Source organism: Onychomys torridus, chromosome 18 (genome assembly GCF_903995425.1).
Source record: "Onychomys torridus chromosome 18, mOncTor1.1, whole genome shotgun sequence".
Taxonomy (NCBI): Eukaryota; Metazoa; Chordata; class Mammalia; order Rodentia; family Cricetidae; genus Onychomys; species Onychomys torridus.
Window position 1 is genome coordinate 5,894,558 of NC_050460.1, and position 22,560 is coordinate 5,917,117.

A 22,560-nucleotide genomic window follows, 5' to 3' on the forward strand; every position below is an offset into this window, starting at 1 on the left:
ACCCTCGGGCATCATGAGAGCGGCAGGATGTAATTTGGAGCAAGTCCTTCTGATCTCACTGTCCTGCAGTGATCTGACCAGAGGGGAAGCCACTTCCCCACTGGCAATGCAGGCTCCGGGCCAGAGTCTTTCTAGTTCATAAACCAGGTGACTAGTGAAGCAGGCTTTGTCTTGTCCACTCAACCTTTAGGAGTTCACACATTGGCCAGAGGAGATGATGGACCCATAAATAAAATACTTGCTGGGTAAACCTGAGGACCTGAGTTCAGTTCCCCAACATCCCGATAACAAGCTGGGTGCCATAGCAAATGCCAGTAATCCAAACTCTGAGGAGATGGAGAAAGGAGGATCCTCAAGGCTCTCTGGTCAACTAGCTTATTTTATTAGCCCAGGATCAGTGAAAGACCTTCTTTCAAAGGTCTTGCCATCTTGCCATTGACCTCTGAGTGCACACATACACACACATGCTCTCTCTCTCTCTCTCTCTCTCTCTCTCTCTCACTCACACACACACACACACACACACACACACACACACACACACACACGAAGAGCTCACACATCATCAGGGTTTATTAGCCTAATATGCAATAACAGCAGAACCAGCCCCAAGAAGTGGCAGGCAGAGTTCCTCCCCCAACACCTCAACCATATCTGAGAACCACTTCCTATGACCACCAAGCTAAGACACTAGACCAGATCCCTAAGTCACACTGTTTGCTCCCACACTCCGGCATGTTGGACAGCTGCAGAGAAGGCCCCAGGCTGATCCCCGGAGTACATTAAGGTGTATTATTTAGCTGGGTGGGGTTTGACTGTTTGGTGGATCTGGAGCAGGCTCACTGGAGGCTCCTTCACTTTTGTCCCCTCCCGGGAAGACAACTGTGGCATATGTCACAGGCTTGGAGGACTTCAGAACCTTAGGAGGCAGAGGGGGCTGGAGGGGTGGGGCTGGGGGTTTCCTTGTTGGAGGATCAAGAGCCAAGCCCGCGTAGGTGGTGTCAAAGGAAGGCGGGGAGTCTAGCCTCACATATGGTATGTCTGTGGGCAGTCCATCGGCCAGTCCAGAGTCACTGCTGTGGTGGGCTGCTGAGGAGGGTTCCTGGAATAAAAACAGGCAAGTCACACAAAGACAGTCTGCCAGAGTTCCCTTTGATGGGAAGCCAGACCATAATGGACCTGCTGTAGCAATCCCAGTGTGTCAAAGGGACAAGAGGGCATTCCTCTGGCTTGTGTGCACGCACACACAAAAACATTTAATCCCAGAACTCAAGAGTTCGAGTTCAGCCTGGTCTGTATAGTGAATTCCAGGCTGGCCAGCAGTACCTAGTGAGAGCCTGTCTGAAAAACAAAACAGCAACAAAATCTGAGAGTCGGAAATCCCAGCACTCGGGAGGCAGAGGCAGGTGGACCTCTGTGAGTTCAAGGCCAGCCTGGCACACACAGCAAGTTATAGGTCAGCCAAGTATAAAGAGACCCTGTCTTATGAAAAGAAAATTAGAGTGGGATGCTTTGAAAATATCCTAAGCCCCAGGGTATTCTTCAGATATAGGAAGGCAACCGTCTTTCTCTACCTCCTCAGTCGTGTGCTGGGTGAGGGGATCTGCAAGTGTCTCTTACCATGCCTGAAAGTCCACTGCTCTGGGACCGGCCACAGACGCCAAGCCTGTTCCCTGGCAACAGAGAACAGTAGTCTAGTCACTTGCAGAGTGTCTCCAGGCTCCCAAAGCCTCCAAAGCCCTTGTGCAGACTCTTTCCCCTCTCCCATCTCTCACCCTTCCACCCCCGCACCCCAGAAGCCCGCCTTGCTTCCCTGCCCATCTCTGCTTCTCCAGCCGCCTCAGCTCTAGACCTGCCCCCTGGAACTCTTTCCTTCCCTCCATCCTTTCTCTTCCAGTCCCACTTCCCACTCTTCACTGTCCCTCGGGCCTGGTCAAGTTCCCTTTCCTGCTCTTCCCATCAGCCATTGGAGTTCCAGCTTATGGGGACTTGGCTAAAGAAAGGCAAGATGTTTCATGTGGGAAACACACGCGTCTCCTGCCTCTTCAAAACTGAGCCTCTGTGGGTGGAGAGCTAGGTACCTTTCCTTCTGGCCAGCACGGCAAACAACACCACAGCCACCACCAGCAGGCCCAGCAGAATCACCGCACCCCAGATCAGGGGGACACTGAGAGACAGAAAGGGATAGGCTGGTTACCCCCTGGGCCCTGAGGGAGCTGCCAACTAAGAGCCCTGGAGTAGTGGGAGGAGCTGCCACCCTCTTTGGGAACCATAAATGAGAGAAGATAGAATGGCAGGATGGGGTAGGCTCAGGTCGGGGAGAGGAGAGACACATTTTCATAGTGCCTTCTTTGGAGATCTATAAAACTGAAGGGACAGTTGCTGAAATGGATAGAAGTCGGTCTGTCTGCTGATGAGAAGCTCCCCAGCGGTGGAATAAGATTTGATTTTAGATGATTTTTAAAATTTATTTGTGTGTGTATGTGAGAGCATATATGCACATGCATGCCAAGGACCGCATAGGCCTGAAGAGCTTCTAATCTGGAGCGGGAGTCACAGGCTATTGAGAACTGCTGGGAATGGACTCTGTCCTCTGCAAGAACAGTGACTGCCCTTAACTGCTGAGCCACCTCTCCAGCCTCCATCTGATTCCATGGCTCAAAGCCAGTGTTTAGTGCCCGGTTCCCCTGGCCCCCCACACCATTATTTTCAGCACCTGTCCTGAGGCCTTATGAACTCGTGAGGACTAGCACTCCCCTCGGGGTCCAAGGAGGGATCCTTTGGCAGACTTCCAGTTTTATTGCGCTCTTGTTCTTCCTCTGCTTCCTCCTCCTCCTCTCCTGGGCTAGGAACTGAGAGAGAAGGAAACATTTAGTGAGTGCATAACCATGTAGAGCCGCTGCCATGGGCTGGTAAGATCTGAAGCGGAGGAAAGCCAGGCCCTGGGAAAGGCAGACAGACTGGGAACACCCCTGCCTGCATTCTGTGGCTTAGGGAATGCCTTCCACTCTGCATCTCTGCCTGGTTGTGAACATAGCCATTTCCCCTCTGACACCAGCTCCCACCCACAGCCCCCTGCATCTCTCCATCTCTGCCAGAGCCATCCACACCGTAGACTCTCTCCAGGACACTCAGACTGTGTACCACCATCACAGTTTGGTCTGCTCGTGTCTCCTTACCATCCCAGAATAGATTCCCTCGTCATTCTCAACACCAGCCGTGCTCTTGGCTCTCACAGGTCTCCAGTGAGGACCTCCTCCTGCATACCTGTAACTGGCCTCATCTCCAGGCTGATTAGGATCCCCCCAAGTTCTGCCCCTGGGATTTAGAGGGATTCTGGCTCAGCACTAATGGGAGGCAACACTCAATGACCCTTTTGAGAGCCCAGCTGGTACCTGGACTCCAATGTGATAAGGCCTCTGTCATTTCTACAACGTACTTAACTTTGGCTGCAGGACTTAGGTGTGTCACTGGGGGTGGGTTTTGAGGTTCAAAAGTCCATGCCATTCCCACTCTCTCTCTCTCTCTGCCTTGTGCTTGTGGATCTAGATGTGAGCTCTCAGCTACTGCTCCGGTGCCATGGCTGCCTGCTGCTGTCAGGCTCCCCACCATGATGGCACGGACTCTAACTGCCTGGAATTGTAAGCCTCCAATAAACTCCCTTCTGTGAGATTGTGTCTCATCACACCAACAGAAAGCTAGCTAAGCTGCTCTCTGAGACCGAATGCTGGCCTGAGGGACAGGCCATCCCCTCCCTGGACACCATGCTCCCCCACCTGCATCCCTTCTCTGCAGCCCCTGCCCCACTGCAATGAGAGGAATTCTAGGACCTGCTCTCTCTTCCCTTTCCCCATCTCTCCTGCCAGACTGGGAGTTAGATCCTGGAGTTTCCCCCGGCATAGTGGAACACGCTTGTAATCCCAGCATTTGAGAAGCAGGGGATCTTCTCAAGTTTGAGAACCTTGTGGTCTATGTTGTGAGTTTCAGGTTAGATCGTGTTTCCAAAAAGTAAAAAGGGGCTGGGGAGGCGTCTCAATGGGTAAAGGGCCTAGAATGGAAACAGGAAGACCTGTACTTGGCTCCCCAGCACTGTGTACAAGCCAGGCATAGAGTGCAGGCATAACCCCAGCACTGGGGACGGGGTATGGATCCCTGTAACTCATTGATCAGCCAGCCTAACAAAGTTCTGGGTTCCCTGAGAGACCCTGTCTCCAAAAATAAGGTGGAGAGTAAGACACCCAACATTGACCTTTATCCTCCATGTGCACACATATACATATCCACAAGAACATGTATGCAGACCACAGATGCACAAGAAAAGAGAGAGAAAAAAAGTAAAACATGACAAAACTTGGAGTTACTAGACGTCAGCATGTCAAGGATGAGGAATCCTGAGAACAACTCATGTCAGCCAGCATCTACTCACTGTGTAAAATGGTAGCCATGGGCCAGCGAGATGGCTCAGCAAGGAAAGGGGCTTGCTGCCAAGACTGACGACCCAAGTTTGATCCCTAGAACCACATGGTGAAGGAGAGAATCGACTCTCACCAGTTGTCCTCTTACCTGTGACATGTAGGCACACACACGCGCGCGCGCGCGCGCACACACACACACACACACACACACACACACACACACACACACACACTTAAGAAGTAAATAAGCAACGTTTTAAATAATAGTTGCAGAGTGAAAATGAGGGATCCAGTAACAACAAGACCCACCCCTCTTACTCATCCAGGAAAACCAAAGAAACGAGAACGACTTTCATGTCATGCTCAGGGGATCAGACACCGTCACAGCTCCCAGAGGAGGAGAGGCATCAGCCGCCATCTCCAGCATTCTCCCGCAGAGCATCAGATGTTTAAATTAAGTTTTTATTGTTTACTTTATGTGTGCATGTGTATATACTCTGTGTGTGCCTAGTGCCCAAGGAGGCCAGAAGAGGACATCAGTCCCCTGGAATTGGAGTTTCAGGAGATTGTGAGCTGGCATGTGGGTGCTGGGAATTGAACCCAGGTCCTCTGGAAGAGCAGCAAGTGCTTTAACCACGAACCATCTCTCCAGACCTCTAGCATCCTATTTTTAAATTACATTTTTATTTTAATAAATGCCTAGAAAGATGTGAGCTGTGAGAATAAAGCCTGCAAAAGCAACGTGCTTTCTTAGTTGCAATTTCTCAGGGAATTAAACATTAGTGTATATAACATTAACAGGTAAATGGCAGGTTTAAATAGTTTTAATTTTATTTTTTAGAAATTTCCCCTAAATTTTAAAACTGAATGGAACCAGACACAGCATTGCACACCTGTAATCCCCTATAATTCAGGAAGCTAAGGTGGTAGGATCATGAGTTTGAGGCCAGCCTGGGCTACATGAATGGGTCCTAGACCAGTCTGGGCTATAGAATGAGATTTCTAAAAAAGAAAGCAAAGCCCAAATAAATTGAAATCCAATCCAGGAACCACAGGATCCCATCTGTACGTCAGGCCCATACTAAATGCTCAGGGAAGAGTCATAAACTCTGTTAAGATAAACTTTAAATCATCAGAGGAAGGCAAGACTCAGTGGGCAAGCATGAGGTCCTGAATTCAAATCCCCAATACTCAGGTAAAAATGCCAGCTACAAACCCCCAGTGCCAGGGAGTAGAGATAAACAAATCCCTCTCTGGCCAGCCAATCTATCCACAATGGTGAACTTCAGGTTAAGTGAGAGACCCTGTCATAGGTGGAGAGGGATAGAATGAACATCCTGTATCATCCTTTGGTGCTAGACAGGTGGTACACATGCAATACACCCACACACCCATGTATACACACATACACCTACACACTCATGTGTACACACATATACCCACACACTCATGTATACACACACATGTATACACACATACACACACACTCAGGTATTCACCCACACACACACACATGCACACATACACACACACACACACACACACACACACACACACACACACACACACACCCCCATACACACACACTGGAAAGAACAAAAATTAATTGCTATTAATGTTCTTGCAAGTCACATAAAGTGAAACAAGGATAGTATCAGGCTTGGGAGAGCTGGAGGAAGACACAAGGGCCACAGAGATGCTGTGATGGAAAGCTATTGGGAGGGAGAGGAAGAGGGCTGCCCGCTCAGCTACTTATCTCCAGCTTCCCAAGCAGTTCCGCTGCTACTCAGTCCGGCAGAGCTGTCAAAAAGATACCTCGCCCCAATGCCTTCCCAAAGGGCCCCAGCCCCAAGGCCCCTAGAGTCCCCACCACAGGCCATCTTGAGTACACTCACCCGGTGGAAGCACCAGTAGGGAGACCCTATGCAGGGTCTGGGACCCTGCAGCTCCGTCCACCACACAGCCATACTCCCCTGTGTCATCTTCCTGCAGGGTCACCATTTCCACCTGCAGGAGCCCTCCACCCATGTCAGTGAGGAATGTGCGCCCACTTCCTGGGGCACTTCGGTCCACAGAGGAGGTCACCAGTGGCTGGCAGCCTTCCTGCAAGAATCGGCACCACACCTTGCGAGCCCTCAAATCCTGGAGCCGGTAGCGGCACTGCACCTGAATGGATGACCCCACGGGTGCCTGTAGCACCTCGGGATGGCTGTCAGCTGAGCCCTGACCTGGGGAAGGAAGAGAGATAGGAGTGAGGACTGAACAGAAGCAGGCGTGGTTCCTAGCCCACCCTCTGACATGGAGACGTGGGGATCCAGGGAGCAGGGACTGCGATACTCCTGGCTGGGGAAGGAGGTGTGTCTCCATCTGCACCTTACCTGCCAGTCCCAGGAGCAGCAGCAGCAGCAGCAGCAGCAGGTAGCAGCCCATGGCTGGGCAGACGTCGGTCTGAGTGACCTCTTCACGGTCACTGCAGGCCCCTAGGGGCAGGAAACATCTGTCTCATACAGTCACGTGAGCTCTCCAGTAACCATAGGGGCCAACAGAGTTAGGCTGGCCGGGATCTCCAAGGTTGGGGGCAGGGAGCTTCTCCGGGGCTTGCTTGGCTCAAGGCTAAGAAGACCTGAGAGACTGGCAGGTGAGCGTGAGAAAGGTTGGAAGAAGGAGTCTGATTCCCCATCAAAGGGAGGGCAGGAGAAATAAGGAGAATCTTCAGTCTCCCAAGTACAGATAGGTAGAAACATCTGTGAAGGAGAGTAAGCTCCCTCCAGGTGGTTCGAAGCCATCTGATTCTCAAGTCTTTATGAGTGACTCTCCTGTCCTGGCTACACACACACACACACACACACACACACACACACACACACACTCACACACCAGCCCTGTTCCCAGGAGACCTTCTCTTCATCACTACAACCTCTTTGCTAGAAACCCACTGGACCATCTTTGCCTGTGATCTGCCTAGACTCTAGAGTCTTTCCATCAAATCTACCCTCCCTGGTTCTAGGGAACATGCTTTCCTTCAGTGTGGACACACTGTGTCCTTTCCTCCCCTGCTCTCTGGAACCCCATCGTTAGCTGTTTGGATCCTTGCTTTCTTAGGCATTCTTCCTGCTTTCAGTTTTTTCTTTCTCACTGTTTATCTCTTTCTCCATTGTATTCTGGCTTCTAGGACTCTGCATATTCTCCTTCCATCCCCTATATTATCTTTAGTCTCCATTTTCCTTTTGGAGACAAGGTCTCATGTAGCCCAGGCTGGTCTCGACTTTGATATGTAGCCAAGGGTGATCTTGAACTTGAATTTTAGACTTCCTGTCACCACCTGGTGTCGGTGGTGCTGAGGAGGCTCCCAGCCCGTTTCCTTCTGTTTTATGTGAGTGTTCTGCCTTTATATAAGTGCACTGAGTGTGTGTGTGTGTGTGTGTGTGTGTGTGTGTGTGTGTGTGTGTGTGTGCAGTACTCAGAAACCAGGAAAGGGTGCCTGATCCCCTGGAACAGATGTCTGTAAACTGCCATGTGGGTTCTGGAAACTGAGTCTGGGTCCTCTGCAAGAGCAGCAGATGCTCTTAACCATTGTGCCATATCTCCAACTCCGTTTTTCTTGGTATTTTTTTAATTGACAAGCTCTCTTTCTTGTTTTTCAAGCATTACTGTCATCCTTCAAGCCAGCTACTTTGGTTCTAGGAATGCTGTGTTCTCCATGAATATTTCCACCATCCACATGGGCTGACAGTGTGTGCAAAGAACCCTTATGCTTGAATGTGACTGAGCAGTGACCATTCCTCAGGACTGGAGACTGGAAACAGCAAGGGAGACTTGTACTCTTCACTTTCCTTCCTAAAGTGTTTCTACTCCAGAACAGTGGTGTCTGTCTGTCTGTCTCTTCCTCTCTCCAGAGAGGAAGATGAGGCGACGTGCCTATGTATTGCTTTTCCTATTGCTATGACAAAACCACCTCGGGGATCCTGAGGTTTATTGGGGTTCACCATTGCAGGGGATGGTGGTCTGTTATGACAGCAAAGGCAAGGAGCAGAAGCGTGAGGTGGCTGCTCGCACCATGGAGGCAGACAGGACGTAAAGACCGATTAGACACAGGGCCCACCTGCTGTGGCTCCTAAAGAGCCATGCCCCAGCACCACCTGGTGTGAACTATGGATCCCATGCCCCAGCACCACCTGGTGTGAACTATGGATCCCATACCCCCAGCACCACCTGGTGTGAACTATGGATCCTATGCCCCAGCACCACCTGGTGTGAACTATGGATCCCATACCCCAGCACCACCTGGTGTGAACTATGGATCCCATACCCCAGCACCACCTGGTGTGAACTATGGATCCCATACCCCAGCACCACCTGGTGTGAACTATGGATCCCATACCCCAGCACCACCTGGTGTGCACTATGGATCCCATACCCCAGCACCACCTGGTGTGAACTATGGATCCCATACCCCAGCACCACCTGGTGTGAACTATGGATCCCATACCCCCCAGCACCAACTTGTGTGACTCTTAAAGAGTCCCTGCACCCCTGCACCCCTGCACCACCTGCTGTGAACCATGTGTTCAAGCACATGAGCCTGTGAGGGGCATTGCAAAACCCTAGCACTCACATGTTTCTTGTACTGCAAGTCTATCTGGGGGTTCTTGAGATTCAGGCTCAGCGCCTGCAGAGGAAGCATCTGGTCTCGAAAGTGCCCTAAGAGTTGGGCTCTGGGGAACCAGACAGAACATGTGACAAAGAGTCTGTCAGAACTAGAGACACATGTAGGGACGGACACATTGCCCTGGTGTGGAAGATGAGCTCAGGGAAGGGCAGGAAGACCTTCTTTCCTCCTCCTCCTCCCTCCCTCCACTCTCCCTCTTCTCTCCCTCCTTCCTCCAGTCTCTCTTCTCCCTCCCTCCCTCCCCCTCTCTCCTCTTCCTCCCTCCCTCCCTCTCTCCTTCCTCCAGTCTCTCTTCTCCCTCCCTCCCCCTCCCTCCTCTTCCTCTCTCCCTCCCTCCTTCCTTCAGTCTCTCTTCTCCCTCCCTCCCCCTCCCTCCTCTTCCTCTCTCCCTCCCTCCTTCCTCCAGTCTCTCTTCTCCCTCCCTCCCCCTCCCTCCTCTTCCTCCCTCCCTCCTTCCTTCAGTCTCTCTTCTCCCTCCCTCCCCCTCCCTCCTCTTCCTCCCTCCCTCCCTCCTTCCTCCAGCCTCTTTTTCTCTCCCTCCCTCCTCTCCCATCCTCTGATATCAAACTATTGAAACAATGGACTCCCAAAGAATCAGAATTGCCCCTGGAATCTCATGGTGGAGGATGGCAAAGCCTGAAGCCCTGGTGCCAGCTCTCAGAGGGGAATTTGCCTCCCAGAAAGCAACCTCACGCAGTTGTAACAATTGTCAAAATACCCTGCCAGACAACGATGGTGGGCAGGATGGCACCTGGCAGGGATACCTACCTTACTCATTCCTCTACCCTCTATTCATACCCACAGCTCATGCTAAATCTCATGCTGGGGTCAAGGCTCCGCAGATAAAGCATTTACTGCCTAAGCGTGAAGACAGGAGTTTGGGTCCCCAAGAACCAATCTCAGTGCCACTGCAAGTGTGGCAGCCCCCCTGCAATTCCATCCCAGAAGACAGAGACCAGATCCCCAGAGCAAGCTGGCTAGAGAGACTAGCCATGTCATCAGGTTTGGTTAGAGACATTACCTCAGGGAATAAAGTGGACATCCTCAAGGATGAATTTTTTTTCTTTCAGACAGTCTCATTTTGCAGCCCTGGCTGACCTAAAACTCTATGTAAACCAGCTTGAACTCAGAGAACCTTGAGCCTCCTGCCTCTGCCTCTCTAGTGCTGGTGTTAAAGGAGCAAAGGTGATTACTGACATCAACCTTGGGCCTCCACATGTACAAATGTGCACACACACACACACACACACACACACACACACACACACACACTTCATGTGTGTCTACACAAGGAAAAACGGGGGGAAAAGATATTGAAGATGGTCTTGAGAGGTCACCGGACTTATTCCTGTTCCCAATGTGACCACATTGGAAACACTTCCTTTCTCTGCTTTATCCTAGTATTTCTCTTTAATTGGCTTGATGTGGGAGCCAGGCTCTGACCTCAGCAACTGAGCAAAGTGCCTGCCCTCGCTCCTCTTCCTCTTTTCTTCTTCTCCCTCAGGCAGTTTGTTGATGCCTTGAAGGACCTGAGATGACCACCTGAGAGCCCCAACACCCTAAACTTAGCCTAGTAGCAGGGTGACAGCGTGACCCACTGTTCCTGTGAGCTGAGGACCAAAGAGCTTCCCAGGATACAAGACCCTGGGCAAACCCGGACTCTCTCCTGCCTGGACAATGCAAGCAGCCTTCGACTTCCTCCACACAGACAGTCACAGAGGTGTTGTGTGTCATGTGACTGTGTCATACATTAAACTGTGATCTCATATGAATATGGTTCACTCACTGCTGGACCAGTGGGGCCTGGAGGGACCCTGGCCTCCAGGGAAGCATGATGCTATTGTTTTTGTTTTGTTTTGTTTTGTTGTTGTTTTTTTTAAATTTTTTGAGACAGGGTTTCTCTGCATAGCTTTGCGCCTTTTCTGGATCTCGCTCTGTAGACCAGGCTGGCCTTGAACTCACAGAGATCCACCAGGCACTGCCTCCCGAGTGCTGGCATTAAAAGGCGTGTGCCACCACCGCCCAGCTGTTGTTGGGTTTTATAGTGAGGAAGTCAGTGTTTGTTGAGGATCTACAATGTACTGGACACCTGACAAGGATTTCCTTCACAAAAACCCAGTGAGGGTTCAAGATGACTCAGAGGGTGAAGCTGTGGCCAAGCCTAGCAATCCGAGTGTGATTCCTGGGACCTACCTATATGGTGGACAGAGACTAAGCTCCTCAGACCTCACATATGCACAAAGAGTGTGCATGCATGTGGTGTGTGTGTGTGTGTGTGTGTGTGTGTGTGTGTGTGTGTATGTGTGTGCAGATGTTCACAGAGAGGTCACTGAGAAGGTCAGAAGAGGATGTCAGATGTCCTGGAGTTGGGGTTACAAGCAACTGTAAGCAGCCTAACCTGGGTACCAGGAACTGAACTCGGGTCCTCTATAAGAACACCAAGTGCTATTAACCATAAGCTTATAGGGAGTGGCACTATTAGAAGGTGTAGCTTTGGGCTCGAGAGATGGCTCAGAGGTTAAGAGCACTGACTGCTCTTCCAGAGGTCCTGAGTTCAATTCCCAACAACCACATAGTGGCTCACAACCATCAGTAATGAGACCTGGTGCCCTCTTCTGGCCTGCAGGCATACATGCTGTATACATAATAAATAAATAAATCTTTAAAAAAAAAATAGTGAGTGTGGCCTTGTTAGAGGAAATGTGTGATTGTGGGCGTGGGCTTTGAGGTTTCCTATTCTCAGGATACTGTCTAATGTCTCAGTTGACTTCCTGTTGCCTGCAAGATGTAGGACTCTCAGCTAATTCTCCAGTACCATGTCTGCTTACACACCACCATGCTCTCCACCATGATGACAATGAACTGAATCTCTGAAACTGTAAGCTGCTACCTCAATTAAATGTTTTCTTTATAAGAGTTGCTGTAATCATGGTGTCTCTTGCCAGCAATAGAAACCCTAATTAAGACAGGCTAATATTGTTTGGTTCCCAGTTGGTGGACTGTTTAGGAAGTTGTCTTAGCCAATGTTCTGTTACTGTGAAGAGACACCATGGCCAAGGCAGCTCTTATAAAAGAAAGCTTGCCTACAGTTTAGAGGGTTAGTCCATGATCATCACTGTGGGATCACACAGGCATGGGGCTGAAGCAGTAGTTGAGAGTTTTACATCCTGATCAGCAAGCAGCAGGCAGAGAGGGGTGGGGTTGGGAGGGAGAGAGAAGAAGAGGGAGAGACTGGGTCTGGTGTGGGCTTTTGAAACCTCCAAGCCCACCCTCAGTAACACACCACCTTCAATAAGGCCACACCTCTTCCAAAGGCCACACCTTCTAACCCTCCCAAACAGTTCACTCCTTGATGACTACACATTCAAATTGATGAACCTATGTCAGCCATTCTCATTCACAGAAGGAAAGAAGCTGTGGTCTTGTTGGAGAATGTGTATCACTGGGGGTGAGTTTGAAATTTCAAAAGCCCATGCCAGGCCTAGTCTCTGTCTCTCTCTCTCTCTCTCCCCTCCCCCTCTCTGCCATTTGCTTGTGGATCAGATCTCAGACTAAGTTCTCAGCTACTGCTCCAGCACCATGTTCCCCACCATGGGGACTCACCCTCTGAAACTGTAGCAAGCCCCAATCAAATGTTTCCTTTTTTAAGTTGCCTTGGTCATGGTATCTCTTCACATCAACAGAACAACAGTAACTAAGACACCATCTCTCCAGCCCCCTCAAAACGATTTAAACCCCCATGAAATAGACCAGGGGAGTGTTGGTTGACCAAGTAATTGCTTGCTTGACTGATCTTTTTTACAATCAGCCAACCTGTCATGGGTTGATGAACCTGCTTGATACAAGTTGTCAGGACTTAGAGGTGAGACTGAAGCCTAGGATCTATCTGCTGTTCAGTCCATGGTGATCCTTAGCCCAAGGCAGGGCATCTCAATGGTCACTGGAGCCCAGAGGTGGGCATCGCAGACACAGAGGAGCAGGCAAGGAGTGAAGAGCAGACCCCAAGAGGAGAGTAGCCACCATGCTTCGGTGCCAGGCATGTCTCAGGGAGTCTCTCGGGCCCACTTCACAGTCTGGTGCTCAGGATGTAGGCAGCTGAAAAGAGTTTGGCCAGACTATGGACTCCATCTGTGAGAATGAGGCAATGGCCTAAGGACACAATGATGCCCCGGCCAGCAGAGTTTCAACGGGGGTGACCCACCTGTGGGAGCGAATGAAAGAACAGAGGACACGAGAGACGACAGCAAGACAGTATTCTGATCAAGCCGCCAATCTTTATTTTCCTCCGCATGGCTTATATAGCATAAGAGGGGAAGGGGCAGGAAGGCAGGAAGGGGAAGGGACATGGAAGGCATACAGAACATGGGAGACGAGCAGGTTGTGCAACTGCAGGAAGTCTGCTAAGGTCACTGGTCAGGGGTCATTTGTTCTGTTGCTAGGTTACCTGACCATGGAATGCTCTTTACATTCGGTTGCCATGGCACCTGACTGTGGAATGTTCTTATCTTTGGGAGCCTCTGGTTAGTAAACAGGTGTTACTGCTCTGGGGAAGGGCAGTGGGCGTATGACTTGTCCTCTGGCCTTAGCTACTATCCATGGTTCATGTTTGGTTCCTGAAATCTTGGTCCCTAACACAATGAGGCATCTGGAGAAACCTAAAAGCAACCTGACTCAGAATCTCAGAGCTCCAGACCAGGGTCAGTGGAGTAGTCTAAGTGGGAATGCACAAGTCAGGGTTGGAACCCAGGGAGGGCCGTGTGGAGTGAGGCTGGAGAGGGCATACCATGAGGGACATTTCCCATAATTTCAAGCTCATATTAGATGTTAAAGCATGCACATGTCACCATGGCCACAGGGATTTCTGGGTGTCTACTTCTCAGGCCTAATAGAAAGTTTGGGTCTGTGGCTAGCTTGATCCTCCTCATCTGGGTCCATCAGAGAGTTTCTACCCCACTCTGCCTTACCCTTGCCCAGGGTGTTGGGTGTGTATTTGTCAAATCAACACAACCCAGAATCATCTGGGAAGAGAGTCCAAAAGGATAGTCTAGATGAAGTTGGACTGTGGGTGTCTGGAGCAAGTCTGTGGGCATGTCTGTGGGCATTCTGTTGGCATGTTGGACTTGGAATACCTGGGAGGATGTCTGTGGGCATGTCTGGGGCATGTCTGGGGCATTCTCTGGGCATGTCTATCTGTGGCATGTCTGGGGGACTGTCATGACTGTTCACAGAGGTGGGAAGGTTCTGCCTGAATTCAGACAGCACTGTTCCCTGGACTGGGCCTGGAACTGTACAAGGGAGGAAAGCTGACTGGGCAAGCAGGCAGAAGGGATGCATTTGTTCCTCTCTGCTTTTGACTGACTAGTTGCTTGAGTTTGCCTCAACTTCCCCAAATTGATGGACTGTGACTTGGAACAATAAGCTAAATGAGCCCTTTTCTCTCTATGTTGCTTTTGGTCAAGATGTTTTATCACCGCAACAGAAACAAAACAGTGCTAAAGAGATGGACACAGTCCTGACTGTTTCCTTTGCCTCAAAGTCTTTCTACTCACAGTGTCCTCATGTATTTCCTAACTTCCTTCAGGTGTCCTCTTTGACTGTCCTGCTCAAAATGGCACATTCCATCTCCTCTGTACCTGGCTTTATTTATAGATTTTCATCTACACTTTTTGCCTTTGGACATAAACCCCTTTACTGTGTTTGCCGGCCCCCACCAGCTCCTGTCCCTAGAACAAGAACTCTGTGCAGAATCTGTGCTGTGTCTCTGAGGCTTGAATCAGACTCAGAACAACGTGTTGGAATGCACTTGTTCGCAAATACACTGGCAGGATGGAGCTAGAGAAAAGGTGTCGGGTATGTGGAGGGAAACTTGAATTTCCAGGCTCTACTAGAAACAGTGAATGAGCCTCTCCTTCTCCAGGCCTCCATTTCCTCTCAGTACATCCTGGGGTGTGGACTATCTGTTCCCAGCTCAGCTACTGTGGCTCGGTCTTTGCCGTTTCTTCAGAGGGGAAGTTGCAGATGGAAGCACAGCTCTCAGAGATGAGAGGATGAGTCAGTGGGTTGGATGGGCCTGAGTGGCAGAGCGGGGGTGGAGAGGAAGGAGCCTGGGTCTGGGAAGCGGGCAGCTCTAGGAGCTGATGGAGAGAATGCCTCAGGGGAGGAGGTGGAAGATGACCAGCTATCCCACAGAAGGACTTGGTGATCGATCAACCTGACTGGAGCCTATGAGACGGAAGACATGGTACCCATGATAGTTAGTTTTAATTGTCATCTTGACATAATCTAGACCCTCCCAATACTGTCTCAAAGAAGGGTTGTCTAGATGAAGTTGGCACACAGGCATGTCTGAGGGGGTTGTCTAGATTACATGTTGACTGTCGTGGAAAGACCCAGCCCCCTGAGGGTAGCACCATTCCCTAGGCAGGGGCTCCTGGACTGTGTAAGTGGTAACAGTACAGAGAGGAGCTGAGCACAGGCATGTCTGCATCTGTTTGCTCCCTGTTCTTGATTGCAGATGTGCTGTGACAAGCTGTTTTAACTTCCTGCTGCCTTGAATTCTCTTCTGGGATGAGCTGTAATCTGGAGTGATGAGCTGAAATCAACCCTTTCTCCCCTAAGTTGTTTTTGGTCATTGTTTTACCACGGCAACAGAAGTGAAATTCAGACAGTATCTTTGGACCCCAGGCCTCACATGAGAGTGTACAGCAGGTGATAACTGGTGTTCATATGTCCACCCACCAAGTGAATGACTCTTTGATAGGAAGCCTCACCTGACAAGGCCGTGAGGTTACTGACTATGAATGGCCAGTAGCTCCTTGTCTGTGTTTCTCTCATGTGCCACTTCATTTCTTCCCTAAGAACTACATTCCTTCCTTAAGAACAGCTATGATATCTCCCCATGTACCGTGCATTTCCATGTAATGTGTGCATGTAATCTCACGATTACATCTCAATCTTATGGGCATATATAATTGTGGATGGTAAGAAAATGGTTTCTTATTTAACTGTATAATTTTTTAAAAGATTTACTATTTATTATGTATACAGCATGTATGCCTGCAGACCAGAAGAGGGCACCAGATCTCATTACAGATGGTTATGAGCCATCATGTGGATGCTGAGAATTGAACTCAGGACCTCTGGAAGAGCAGTCAGTGCTCTTAACCTCTGAGCCATCTCTCCAGCCCTAACTGTACATTTTTTATTAATAGAAACATACTAAAATATGCTTCATAACTAGGTCTATTGTTCCATGTGGATGGTAGACACTTAGAGGTCTTACTCTCTATCCTTAGCCACTGAGGAGAAATTGGTCAGACAAAGCGTCCTTGTAGAACTTTCACAGAGCGGAATTGCTGGTACCTGGCCTGGTTAGATCAAAACCCTTCAGAAGAATTACAGTGAACCAGAAGTGATAGTGCAGGTGTCTGGCTTTGGCGTATCTTAGTCCTTCAAGAGATCAATAGCACCTATGCTGCCCTAAGCTTCCTCCACTGGTACCTCCCCACTCCAATTAAAAAAACAATTAACACTTTGTATTTGTTTATACATCAGTTTTTAATGCAAGATTTTAGGCTCAGTAGACTAACTACGTATAGGTCTTGAGATTCAGATAATTAACAGAAAAAGGCTGTTAACTGACTAACCATGTCTGGATATTATTAATCACATAAAATAGTACACATATTATTTGCCTCTTTCTTAGATCTCTCATTGGTTCAGTTCCTTCCCTTATAACCCTTGTAGCTATCCCTTTAAGAGATGAACCAGAACTTTTTACAACCTACAGGTGTGGTCAGTCACCAATTAAGCTGACCAAATCTTTGCCAAGTGTGACTCTTATCTGAATACTTGTCCCTGAGAGTTTTCCGTGTAGTTTTTCCTAACAAGTTACACGCACGCACGCACGCACGCACGCACACACTTGGGAATTTGTAATGGGTCTTAGAACAGAGATGTTGTAGAGTAGAGATGATGTAGAATAGAGATGTAGAATAAAATTGTATAAGAATAAAGATGTAGAGGAGAATAAAGATGGAAGACACAAAGAGCACAACAATAAAGAGCACACAGAATGGAGAGCATTGGCCCGTGTGTGTGAAGTTATGATAGAGATTTTTCACTTTTCCCTCGCTCCTGGGAAGCATTTCTCAGAGGACCCTGGGTAGGGGCTGAGGGCAGGTATCTCTCCCTTACAAAGCAAGGTACTCCCTTTCCCTTTTTCTCATCCAGATGCATAATTCTACCCTGGGAATTATCTCAGTGGTAAACTCATGCCTAACATGAACAAGACCATCAATTTAATCCCAGCACTGAGAAACAGAAGACCGCTATGAGGTACAGAACCATCTAGAAAGAGTGGATAGTCCTGGGTTGGTGTGTGAGAATGTTTAGTGGCCAAAGCCCAGAAGCTGACAGGTGACCTTCCAGCTCTCTTCCACACTGGACGCACACAAACACAGGAGTATTCCTGCTTCCAGAAGAGGCGGGCTCTAGCATGATTATTCGTGCATCCGGAAGAGGCGGGCTCTAGCATGACTATTCCTGCATCCGGAAGAGGCGGGCTCTAGCATGATTATTCGTGCATCCGGAAGAGGCGGGCTTTAGCACGAATATTCCTGCATCCGGAAGAGGCGGGCTTTAGGCAGAAGTGACCTCTAAAGCCAAACCAGAAGAAGCAGAAGTCTTGGTGGCAGAGGGGAAGGTATGCAAGCTGCATGACTTGTGGGTGGACTTCAGCTGGGTCTCTCCTCCATCTTGGAGTTCTCTCGCTCATCTCTGGGTCCTACAACAGATATGGCTCAGTCCCTTCCATCCCTGCCCTGTACGTGCCTAATATCCCCCAGCTTGCTCCACTCACCAGTCAGGATCTGAAGCTGGTGCCCAGCATCGTGTCCATAGTCCAGCCCACTGGCCACAGGTGACCCCAGCTTCTGCTTGCCCCTGGCCACTGCCCAGAGGATACTGGCTGTAAGAAGCTTGCTGAAGAGGACACAGGCCAGGAGGAGAAGAATGGACGTGGGTGGGAAGGAGGTCTCTTGTGATTGGCTCCTTGGAAAGAGAAGGAAGATAGTAGACTAGAGGTGATTTACTGGATGAAGCCAGCCCTTCGAGAGGGGATAGAGAGGAATCAGGAATTCCTAGGGAGTTGGGTGACACTATCTCTGGGAAGGGGCTTTATGGGGCCCAGAGGAATCTGCAGTCAGTTTTACGATCTGCTGAGTGTACAAAACACATCCTATTTCCCTGCTGAGTTGTTTCCTGGAGTATGGTATGGTTCGTGTGGTGCTCAGGACTGTAGAACACACTTCTGTGATAGTGCATAGGGATGGACACACTTGCACACGTGCTCAGGATGTGTCATTTGTATATTAGTACATAGGGACAGCGCACCTGCACACGTGCTTGTATCATTTCTATATTAGTATGTAGGGATGGCACACCTGCACACGTGCTCAGGGCTTGTATCATTTCTATATTAGTACATGAAGCATCCATGGACTCTGGTTCTTCTGAAGATGCAGAGACCCTGGGCTCTTGGTTGTAAGCTAAAGTATTGAGACCTCTTGCAGCAGTGCAGGGGTCCATGGGTGCTGCCCTTTCAGAATCTTGGAGTGGTGCTTTTGGAAACTGTCACAAAATGCTCTAGTTTCTTAATATCTAAGCACAGTAACATTGATGCACTAGTCAGTGGGAGGGAATTTACACAAGACTACACATGGGCCTTTGCCTGATCTGTTGGTCCTGGGACTTCCATCCCCAGTCACAGCCAGAAGTCCAAGGGGGGACCACCACTGTACCTGGAGGTGCTGTGTTCCACTTGGGCACCCTCAAAACTCTCTGATTCCTCAGGGACCCAGAGATCTCCAGCATCTTGGTCATCTAGAGGGTCTGTGAGAGACAAGCCATGAGATCACCGTTCCTTTAGGCCACTGTCTGTCAGAGAGGGCTCTATAACTCAGGAAGTAAAGAAAACTACAAGGCTCAGGAGCCTCATAAAACTTAACAAGATTTATACACACACCCCAAGCTATTACAATTGCTGGGGAGAGGAAATTCAAGCGAGGACCAGATGCCTACAAGTCGTTCAGAGAACTCCAGGGATACAGGGAGTACCAGGGATGCAGGGAGCACCAGAGATTCAGGGAGCTCCAGGGATACAGGGAGCACCAGAGATTCAGGGAGTACCAGGGATACAAGGAGCTCCAGGGATACAGGGAGCTCCAGGGATACAGGGAGCACCAGAGATTCAGGGAGTACCAGAGATGCAGGGAACTCCAGGGATGTTGGGATGGGCTTTTCACTGATGCAGCTGCTTTGGAATTGCCCATAGATAAACCCTCACCGATGCACCTGCAAGTAGCCCTGGTAAACTCATTAGTTCACTGAGCTAGACCTGGGAAGAATTTTTTCTTGAATCTGTAGCTAGTGGCTAATCTGGGACAGACATTTGCTTGTGTCTCCCAGAAAAAGTCACACAACAATGAGACCCGGTCCAAGGACCAGCCAAAGGTGCAACAAGCCACTCTACTCACCTGCCAGCACCTCCACCAGGACCTTCTGGAGGACGTCAGCCTCTCGGCCTCGGAGGCTCTGACACTGGTAGAGACCGGCGTCATCGGCTTGGAGGTTTCGCAGAGTGACAGTGACGGTCCCAGCCAGGGTGTCATCTGTGATGACTGTGCTCCCATTCCGTTTCCTTAGGAAAGCCAGCAGCCACACACTGTGTGTGCTCACCACACGTTGGCATGGGCCCTCCTCAGCCAGCTGGCGACACCAGGCCTTGCGTCTCCCCCAGTGCTTCAAGGAGTCGTAAGTACATGATACCCGCAGGGACTGGCCAGCCACACCCTGCAGCACCGTTGTGTTGAGGGCTTGGGACAACTCTGCAGAGGAGACTGCCACTTGTCACTTCCTCCACACCCCAAATATTCACTGAGCATCTGTCTCCCAGGAGCAGCAGACTATGCAGATGGGATCCTGCCCTCAAAGTGCTTAGGGTCTCTAAGGAAAGTGGCACAGCTGGCATCTAGGATCTGATTATCTTACAATGCTTCCCAGACACCTTGGGAGTCACCTCCAGGGATGCAGGGAGCACAATGTGCATGTGGTCGTCAGAATAAGCTCTGGTCCTCAGGCACCTTCCACTTTTTGTATGAAATAGGGTATCTTGCCAGTGTGCAAGATAGTTAATGCCCATGCTCAACCTGACAGGCTCCAGAATCATCGAGAGGGCAAACTTCTGAGCTTGCCTGTGAGGGACTTTTTAGATCAAGTTAGCCCATGGGAATATCGATGAGAGAGTACCTGGATTCAGTTCACTGGTGTGAGAAGGCCCACCCTGAATATGGGCAGCCAAATCCCCGACTACCTCAAAAGGAGAGTGCCCGGCAGCTGAACTCTACTCGTCTCCCAGCTTCCTGATGAAGCATGCCATGTAACAGCTGCCCCCTGCTCCTGCCTCCATGCCCTCCCATCCAGGATGGATTGTCTACCCCGGCACTGTGAGCCCAACAAGCCCTCCTCCCACTGAGTTGCTTTTGTAAGGTACTTTGCCACAGCAACAGAACAATAGCTTGTAATCCAGCTCGGAACTTCACAACGCAGACCAAGCCTTCCTGAGCACTTCTAGGGACCTGACTGTGCCTGCCTCCCACGTCTCCATTCCTAGGAGACAGGCACACAGCACCACACCTGCCTTTTCTCGTGGGTTCTGTGGATCCAAGTGCAGGGCTTCACGCTTGCAAGGCAAGCACTGTACTGGCTAAGCCATGGCTTGTTCTTAAAGCCCCTCTGTTCTATTTCAGACCTCCTCTCTCCTGTCATATGGGACCAGGTTGTCTCTTTTCCCTTCTTCATCTCAGGAGAGCAGGTTAGCAGCTCCTTGGAGCTCAGACTGGTTCCCCGAGGGTCTGGGACGGCCGCCTCCCTGCCCCTGCCTCCCTGCCCCTGCCTTGTTACCCTCCCTCCCTCCAGCCATCCACACTGGATGTCTCTCCTTTCCTAACCTTTAACTCCAAGCTTCCCTATTTCTGTGGTTCTGTTCCTCTTTTAGGAAGGACTTGTCTCAAAGCTATTTTGGGGGAGACATGAGGCTGCTATTTTGGGGATCCTCTTGGGGTAAGGTTGGTGGCCTTGGAGCACCCGCCAAGTTGTGGCTGGGGCAGGAGGCCGAGGGTTCCCCCAAACTTTCTGCCTCTTGCATCTCCATCTGTTGCTGAGATGGAGTCATGAAAGGCAGGATAAAGGAGCTGGTGGCCTGCTCCTTTCGGAACTAGAGACCTCCTCTGTGTGTTCTCTCCACATATCAGCCCCTCCATCCCTCTGCCTCCTGGCAGGCTAAGGTACCTTACAGCTCCCTCCACTTCCAGATGCTGCAGGGACAAGACACAGGACAGCCTCCTCTCTCACCGGGGCTTGCCCATTGCTCTTCAGCAACAGGAGGCACCCAGCCCACAGTGGGAGGAGGCAGTCTGTCACATGTGAGTACTCAGCATCCCCACCTCCCACTGAGGGCTGAGGTCAAATATGGGCTGGGCTTCAGGAGGCTGCAAACCCCAAGTCCCCCCTCCTTTTTGCCACCCCACTTATGCTTAAGTGTGTCCACAGGTCCCCCACCTGACGGCCAGCACCACCCTCACGACTCCTTCAGTGACCAAGTCCAGAGCCCCTTAACCCTCCCCACACGTGGGGGGTTATCCTGGGGAGGGTGGTGTGAAGAACACAGCCAGTGGGGAGAAAAGCAGAGCTAAGCAGGACACTGAGCATGCCGGGACTCCAGCCTCCTTCGCAGTCCCCTCCATAACACCCTCACCCCCACCCAGCCATTTGCTCAAGGAAAGTGAGGGAAAGAAAGCATTGTGGAGGATGGGTCCCACCTGTGATCAGCAGCAGGAGAAACAGGTGGAGAGGCCCCATGGCACCCTTCCTCTGCCAGCCGGAGGGGACAGACATGGGAGTCCCTTGTCCAAGATCTCGTCTTCCCCTTTTAGTGCAGAAAAGATAGGACCAAGCCAGTTAGGCACAGCCCACAGGAACTGCACTCCTGGATTGAGCAACAGTCAGGACCAGGGTAGGCGCTATGATTCAAGGAGGGCGTGAAGAAGGAAGGGAAGGAAGTCTCCACAGTGCTGGCTGAAGGCAGCTACCCTCCTGCCAGGGTGGCCCTGCAAGGCTGTCACCAGTCAGATTTTTAGATGGTTTCATCTCCTTGCAGAACCTCATCTGCGGGTTGTTATTCTCACACTGTAGTCAGGGTGTCTGCCATCTTCACGGGTCCCAGCCTCTCTCTGAACAGCCGCTTCTAAGGAGGTTAGCATGCCACCCTCTCCTGATCACAACCCTATTGGGTAAGGCAGCAGCTAAGGACGTAGACCAGAGCCAGACTTCCTGTTTGCTGTGTGTATGATCAGGCCTGTAACCTCTCTGTGTCTCATTTCATGCATCTGTAGGATGGGACAGTTGGTGATAAGCAAA

At 50.4% G+C, this 22,560-nt stretch overlaps 2 protein-coding genes across 2 annotated transcripts; both read right to left on the reverse strand.

Moving 5' to 3' along the window:
• Positions 1 to 555: 555 nt before the first annotated feature.
• Treml1 (triggering receptor expressed on myeloid cells like 1) lies at positions 556 to 6,851 on the reverse strand. Its single transcript, XM_036168156.1, has 6 exons — positions 6,794 to 6,851; positions 6,311 to 6,643; positions 2,717 to 2,852; positions 2,082 to 2,167; positions 1,621 to 1,673; positions 556 to 1,102 (listed from the first exon to the last, which is right to left on the reverse strand). The coding sequence occupies exons 1-6, from the start codon at positions 6,843 to 6,845 to the stop codon at positions 797 to 799; spliced, it is 966 nt and encodes a 321-aa protein (XP_036024049.1). The 5' UTR covers positions 6,846 to 6,851; the 3' UTR covers positions 556 to 796.
• Positions 6,852 to 16,640: 9,789 nt separating this feature from the next.
• On the reverse strand, positions 16,641 to 22,120 carry Trem2 (triggering receptor expressed on myeloid cells 2). The gene is made up of 5 exons (XM_036167837.1): positions 21,963 to 22,120; positions 19,620 to 19,970; positions 18,885 to 18,975; positions 17,945 to 18,135; positions 16,641 to 17,869 (listed from the first exon to the last, which is right to left on the reverse strand). The coding sequence occupies exons 1-5, from the start codon at positions 22,036 to 22,038 to the stop codon at positions 17,820 to 17,822; spliced, it is 759 nt and encodes a 252-aa protein (XP_036023730.1). The 5' UTR covers positions 22,039 to 22,120; the 3' UTR covers positions 16,641 to 17,819.
• Between the last annotated feature and the right edge of the window lie 440 nt (positions 22,121 to 22,560).

What these genes read in the sequence shown, in the direction of transcription:
- Treml1 (XM_036168156.1), bottom strand. Translation starts at nt 6,845, where the DNA reads ATGGGCTGCTACCTGCTGCTGCTGCTGCTGCTGCTGCTCCTGGGACTG. An exon ending in GCTGCTCCTGGGACTGGCAG is followed by an intron (nt 6,644 to 6,793) that starts GTAAGGTGCAGA and finishes TTCCTTCCCCAG; the next exon opens with GTCAGGGCTCAGCTGACAGC. An exon ending in TTCATAAGGCCTCAGGACAG is followed by an intron (nt 2,168 to 2,716) that starts GTGCTGAAAATA and finishes TCTGTCTCTCAG; the next exon opens with TGTCCCCCTGATCTGGGGTG.
- Trem2 (XM_036167837.1), bottom strand. Translation starts at nt 22,038, where the DNA reads ATGTCTGTCCCCTCCGGCTGGCAGAGGAAGGGTGCCATGGGGCCTCTC. An exon ending in GTGGAACACAGCACCTCCAG is followed by an intron (nt 18,136 to 18,884) that starts GTACAGTGGTGG and finishes TCTCTTTCCAAG; the next exon opens with GAGCCAATCACAAGAGACCT. An exon ending in CCAGCTTCAGATCCTGACTG is followed by an intron (nt 17,870 to 17,944) that starts GTGAGTGGAGCA and finishes TATCTGTTGTAG; the next exon opens with GACCCAGAGATGAGCGAGAG.